Below are 7,305 nucleotides of genomic sequence, written 5' to 3' on the forward strand. Positions count from 1 at the left end.
CCATTTCTACTTATTATTTGTTATCCAGATTGAAATCTGCGTTTTCTCTAATCCACTACTTTTAATATTTTTATAATTGAATTTCGCTATAAACTCAAAAAACCCTCAAAACTAATAAAGTATAGGAATTGCTGCTACAATATTTATGCATAATCCGGTTTAGAATTTAAGTTTGAAGAATTTATTATTTTAGCAGAAACATGATAATAGGATACCATTGGTAAGAAAAATTTTTATATGGAAAATAATTCAAGTCTAATTAAACCATATATGAAATATTTTAAAGCTATATTGTTACATTTAAAAGCAACGCAGCAACTTACACCCAATGAAATTGCTTCTAAAAGAATACATATACATCTTTATTATATCGAAAATCAACATTTATATTAATGAAAAGTATAAGGGTTTTATAGAATATTAAATTTAAATTTATTTTTTTGTACAAAAAAATTTAAGGTTTTGACTTTAAAACATAATTTAAACTATAAGAAACTCCGAAAATTCCCAGTGACAAACATTTAAATTTTCTATAACTTGTTAATCATATTCTTTCATGCTTTGTGAAACATAAAAAACCGTGTTATAACTATTTCAGCATTTTTTTAAATATGTTTATCACCGCGCTAAAGATTATAAAATAAAAAAATATGCTTTGGAAACATTGATGCCGGTAATACTAGCGAATTAATCCGAGAATAAACTTTCAGCTAGTTTACTTTACTTCTATGGCATAAAAAAACGTGAAAAGGATAAAGAGCATATATTTACCCTAAGCTTTCTTAACAACAAGAAGTCTCTAATTAATGCTTTTTTAAAATACTCTATTTGACAAGACCTAACTGCCTCGTATATACACTTCTAAATACTATTGAATTTTTGGCCATTATCAAAAGTTGAGCAGTGTCATATAGACATAAGAAACATAAAAATTAATAGCTCTATTTTCAAATCACAATAGAGAGAAATAGCTGGTAATATTTTTTAAAAAAATAACTGTATGAAAAACGTGAATTATAGTTATACTTTATACACTTTTTTTGGATATTTAAAACAAACATTGAGTAAACTTTGCAGTGATCTTATGCTTTTATCATCCTTTAGGTGTCAATAATTTTCTGTCCTACGATTTCACCGTGCTTCAAACTGTTCCAGCCTAAAAAAAAGTAGGCTATATTGAAATTGCAAGATTAATGGAGGCTAATAAATATTATTATTAAAGATATTGATCTTTCTATTGAAGTGTTTTCACGGTTTCTGCGCACTAATAAGAATAAAGGCACAGGAAATGGTTTCCTAGTCGGTGCATTATAATTTTATCTGAATTTATGGGTTTACTAAAATATATGTCGATATTATACTAGTTTCTATTTTGTGTTTTCTCTTCCACATTATGATACTCGTACATATAAATCAAATATATTTAAAATTTATAAAAAAATATAAAAGAATTATATTTATTTTGAGTAAAGCAAACAAATATTATTACATTGGAGTAAATAAAATACCTTTAATCATAATCCTACATAACGAGTGCCAATATTGTCTATGATTTTTTCGAATTATATTTATAAATTTATAAAAATGATATTTTTAAGCATAATGATGAAACAATAAATCGCGGAATAAATGATATCAGCGTCTTTTCTGTTTAATTATAGCTTTTTTGGGGTAAATTTCAACAAGCATTTATCAAAAAATATTTTATACCGATGAATAATATTTTCCATATGAAATAAACCAGCTCTTATTGAAAGAATTTTTATATGTTATGTACGCAGACAAGGAAATTTTAGTGTTAAAGTTATGTCGGAATCGCTTATCTATATGTTTAACCCAATATAAACGATTTCTTAAAATTACAGAAGTATTCCAGGCATCGTTATATAAAAAACCACTTTATTAAATTGCAGACTTATACTTTTGTAAAAATCTTCTATTATCTGAGACTATTCAATATAGCAGAGCTTTGCAAAAATTTTCACCATGACAGCATTTGTACCACCGAACACTAAAATTTTTCTCTCGACTCTCAAATAGATCAAGTGTAAAATTTCTATCATGAAAATTTCAAAATATAAGCCTGAAATAGCAAGCAAATTTTAGTGATAAAAAAAAGAAATACAAGATACATTAAACATTTACTTTATAGAGAATCTAGAGTTTTACTCGTCTAATTTTTAAAATAGTGATTATAAATTTGCAAAAAAAGGTTTTTGGGCATTAATAACAAATAAAAAATCATAATTGTAAGATCTTATATATATTTATTATAAAACGAGTATCATCTTTATATAGAAACATTAAAGTCTATAAATAAGCATCGTTTATTACCAAGAATATACGGAATATAAATCATTTGGCTCTTTATTTTCTTGTATTATATAGATCAATGTAAAATCTTCTCATCGGAGAATATTATCTCTGTCAAAATACTATCCTTTAATTTCTTGTAAAAAAGGAAATTGAATTTTAACAGAAATTTTTCGATAAAAACTTTATCGGATTTATATTGAGCTTGATTTTATCTATGTTTCGATAATTAAAATGTATCCGTTTCACTATAGAAGATACAAATCAATAAATAAACTTAAAGTCTGATTATTCATATTCCTTCATTATCAAGCAGATTAAGATTCTATACGTACGTTTTTTAACTCTTTATTACTATTATTTTTTTAATGTAGTATCTATGATAATAAGGTTCTTTAATTTGTTCTAGTAAAAAATTTTCATAATATATATTTATGCCTATTATTTTCTATTATCACATATTTGAAGAAATATTGTATATTTTTTTCATGCTTGAATATTTTCTTTTAGGTTTTCACAAAATAATTTTGAACAAAAAGCATGACAAAATAAAAATATAATATCGATTAAAAGCTCAAATAATCAAAGCCATTATTGCTGGATATGGATATTCTCGTAGCGCATACCCTGCTTACACTATCAAATTGAAATTTCAATCATTTTTTTATATATTTAAATGATATATTGTAGTCTGCGCGAATTCAATTTATTTTATACGCCCCATTAAACGGGCTCAAGTAATTCGAGCTGTTTTTTTACTACGAAACAAATATGAGCATAATCTTAAATTTTATAATATGAAAAACTCATATTTTAAACACGCGATAAAAGCCTTAAAATTTTATTTTTCCAGGTTTGAATTTCAGCACTATAATCATGACTTCATTCTCTTATCTTACTCTATCCTGGTGTATATCCTACTTAAGACCTATTATTTCAAGGTTTTCCCTTAATCCTATAATTTGAATATATGCCTTGATTGGATTTTATTTTATTTTATTTATGGCTTCGAGCTCTTTTTTTATGATATTGTGTTACGAAACCATCCATGCTACAACATGTGAAATTATCTTTGTCTTAAACTTGAAATTAATGTCAATCAGGTCTTAAAAATAACATTTTTTTACGCCGTTTATTAAAACGCCTAAAGTTTAAGTTACTCAAATAATAAATTATGGTGTAAGTGTAAAGAAATTAATTTAATTTTATGAACAAAATCTACTACATTAGCAGTTAAAAAAAGATGGGCTTAATAATTAAAATAAAATTACAGTAAAATTTAAACTTAATGCCGATTAGTATAATAAGTAAAAGATAATAAATGGAAAAATAAAAGATGAATATTTAAATTAAATATCGTGTTAATTACGACAATACCTTTTTTAGTCGGTAAATAGTTTCTATTTAACGTTTTTAGAAACATTACAGCAGTTAGATTCCCCAATATCACTATTATATTTCCGATAGCAGTATAAAAAAATATCACGTATTGGTATTGTGGGATTCAATTTAAAACTTTTATTTGAAGAATGCTCTCTCGATTTGTTTCGAATATCAATTATGCAGTGACATGAAATACAATATCCTTTCTACTTTATAGATCGCATGTATTTTATCTTTGGTTATTAATATGGGATTATTTACAAAAATCCACATCCCTGTAATTTAATTTTGTTATAGCATCTAGTTTCTTCGGTTGATTTATGTATAAAGTAGACTGAGCTTCAATTTAAATATTTAAAGTTTCCAATCCTCACCACGCAAGAGCAACGATAAATTACCTAAACTGGTATTTAATGCCTCCCAGCACCAAGGAATACAGCAAACACTGTGATGCCGTCTTAAAGTTTAATTAATATATCGGGTTGAAATATACATATAAATGTGACGCTATAACAGCTTGAAGCGATTACCTAAAGCACGTAAAAGCAATCAAGGCATATTTGGTATGATAGGGATATTACCTCGTGGCCGTGACCCGATTGGCATGATCAAAGCCATTAATCTCTTGGTTAAAATCTCTGTTATAACATATCAACACAGATTTATAAGGTTTTATGCTTCAATATATACCTATAGGACATAGCAAATATTTTTTATTTTACTTATACTGGAGATCACATAATTATTTTAGATTCTATACCTGCTTAAAAAAATTATTAGATATGTATTTACGAGAGTTTTTCTATGTTTTTGTCTTGAAGAATACTATTAAAATCACACCTAGTAAATCAATTTTCATCCTAGAAACAATAAATCGTTGCAATGTTTCTCATAGCCAATATTATTCATTTTATAAAAGACACAAGGAATTAATTTGGTTGTTCATCCATACCGGTTACTTATTATATAGTAAATTTCAATTTATTTTTCTTCGCTGTTGATTTTTTCAACAATTCCTATTTTTTATTATAAATTAATGAGGGAAGAACTTTTAGTGGGTTTATCTCTGAGTCAAGAGTTATTGATACGATTATTCTTTAAACTTTTTTTTATTCGGATATATAAATTGTTTTTACTTTCGTGTTCTTAAATTTTAATATCACTCACACTTATGTCAAATTATTTATAGCCTATATAAAAATTACATAAACAGCATATCAAGCTATTTTATTTTGTGGGCCAAATTTATGTTTATAATTTTAGTTTTTGTTCTTGAGAACAACTTGCTTGATACCCTGCGCGCACAGCGAATTTATACTTTCGGTTATCTTCTCCTCTCCAAAGTCTTCTTCAATACCTCTCCTCCTCCTTTTATGACCTATTGTTTCAAGGTTTTCTCAATCCCAAGATAACATCTTATAAATACATTTAAATAATATTAAAATTTTTTATAAGGTTTTTTATTTATGAGTTAAAATCATTTTTATCATTTAGACTTAGTCAGCCCATTGGGAATATTGCACAACTCTTTGATGCATCTTTTGACACCTTCCCCTGATCTATCTTCATCAACTACTCTTCTTCTCTCAAATGGGATAAGTTCAAGTGTCTTGCGGTGTGTGAGAGCTTACATGTATGCTTTTACTTCGTCCGGGATTTTTTACTCCTTAACATATTTTTTATGAATTTTGTGACCACCCTGTCCCAAGTCATTACATATGGTATTATTCTTGTTTTAAATTTGTAAATTAAACCAATTTCATTCTCCAAGATGTCATACTTCCTATATTTTTAATTCTCAATTCAGTTTAAAATTTTAAAAAGATTTAGTTTGATTTAAAAAAAATTATAGGTACCGTTTTTATTTGTTAATGCATAAAATGATTCCATTTGATATATCGTATGATAAATCAATATTTTTGAATAAACAAAGTAATTAATTTATAATTCTACCTTAAATTGTTAAAAAAAAATATATATAATTATTTCGATATTTTACCGATTTATGGATTATAAAATCTTTTATTATTTAGATAATAAATAAAACATTGTGATCATAATTAATATAATCCTTTTGTGTTATAAAGTGTATCCAATTATTCAAACTTTAAATAAAAATTTTAATTAGGTCAATATGGTAAAAATTGTAAATTCAAGTTTAGATATATTATCTGTCATTAATTCCTATTTAATTACAGGGTGCTTTTAATTAGTCTGATAAAGGGTCAATAAATCACAAACCCAACAAATATTCACACCTTCAACATCACAATGAAAGTCGGAATAAATGGGTTTGGTAGAATAGGAAAAACTGTGTACAGAATACTTCTTGATAGTAAAATTGAAGTCTCTCAAATAAATGATCCTTTATTAACACCTGAATATCTTGCCTATACTTTAAAATATGACTCTACATTCGGACCACTAAGAAAAGAGATTAAGATCGATGGAAATAAGATGATTTGTGATGGAATCGAATCGGAACTTTTTTCTTATCGCAATCCCGAAGAAATTCCATGGAAAGTTGATGTTGTGATTGAAGCGAGTGGTTTATTTACTACAAAAGAGAAATGTGAAAAGCACAAATGTGAGAAAGTGTGTATTACCGCACCTTCTAAAGATGCTCCGATGTATGTATATGGTGTTAATCAGCATGAATACAAAGGCGAAAAGATATTTAGTATTTCTAGTTGTACTACTAATTGTCTTGCACCAGTTGCAAAAGTAATACATGAAGCTTTTGGAATTGAAGAAGGGTTTTTGACAACAGTTCATGCTTGTACGGCAACACAGAAAACTGTAGATTCGGCGTCTTTTAAAGATTGGAGGAGTGGAAGAAGTGCACTTCAGAATATTATTCCAGCAAGTACGGGTGCTGCTGAGGCAGTGTCACAAGTCATTCCTGCACTAAAAGGGAAACTCACAGGAATGGCGTTAAGAGTTCCTGTTGCAAATGTAAGTGTTGTGGATTTTACCTTTCGAACTAAAAATAAAACCAGTATTTCGGAAATTACAGAAAAAATGAAATTAGCAGCTGAAGGAAACTTTAAAAACATAATCTATGTAACTGAAGATTTGGTTGTGAGTTCTGATTTTAATGGTAATCCTCATAGCTCTATTTTTGACGCAAAAGCTTCAATTCAACTAAATGAAAATTTTTTTAAAGTAATAATCTGGTATGATAATGAATATGCATATTCTAAAAGAGTTGTGGACTGTATATCCTCCTTTATCAATAAATGAACTTGTACTAAATTTTAATAACTAAAGATTATATACGAAAATTTTAATTTGTGATATCAAAATTTGTTTATAATTTAATATTTACATTACTAGGAGTCTTTTTTCGGGTAGGTTATTTTTTTGGTATTTATTTATCGATGAATTCGATTTTTGGCCATTTAAATTAATTCAAGCAAAATCTACGATTGCTTTGTTGACAGACTTGTTCAATGCTTCTTTCAGCCTCCTTATCTTTACAATCTTCCTCAATGTATCTTCTTTTTCTTTCAATGGTTATTAGTCCAGTATTCTCCTTGATTCTATCATTTATATGTATCTTCTGCTTCATTAGCCATTACAACTCTTTAATATACGCTACATGGTTAT

At 27.0% G+C, this 7,305-nt stretch overlaps 1 protein-coding gene across 1 annotated transcript; it reads left to right on the top strand.

The window, feature by feature from the left end:
* Positions 1-5,967: 5,967 nt before the first annotated feature.
* On the top strand, positions 5,968-6,939 carry LOC147065032 (uncharacterized). The gene has a single exon (XM_085957349.1). The coding sequence runs from the start codon at positions 5,968-5,970 to the stop codon at positions 6,937-6,939; it is 972 nt and encodes a 323-aa protein (XP_085813475.1).
* Positions 6,940-7,305: the final 366 nt, after the last annotated feature.

Source organism: Rhyacophila brunnea, unplaced genomic scaffold (genome assembly GCF_057557595.1).
Source record: "Rhyacophila brunnea isolate RB1 unplaced genomic scaffold, BYU_Rbru_1.0 scaffold_62, whole genome shotgun sequence".
NCBI lineage: Eukaryota > Metazoa > Arthropoda > Insecta > Trichoptera > Rhyacophilidae > Rhyacophila > Rhyacophila brunnea.

Excerpts from the sequence above, each read along its gene's own strand:
- LOC147065032 (XM_085957349.1), top strand. The coding sequence starts at position 5,968 with ATGAAAGTCGGAATAAATGGGTTTGGTAGAATAGGAAAAACTGTGTAC.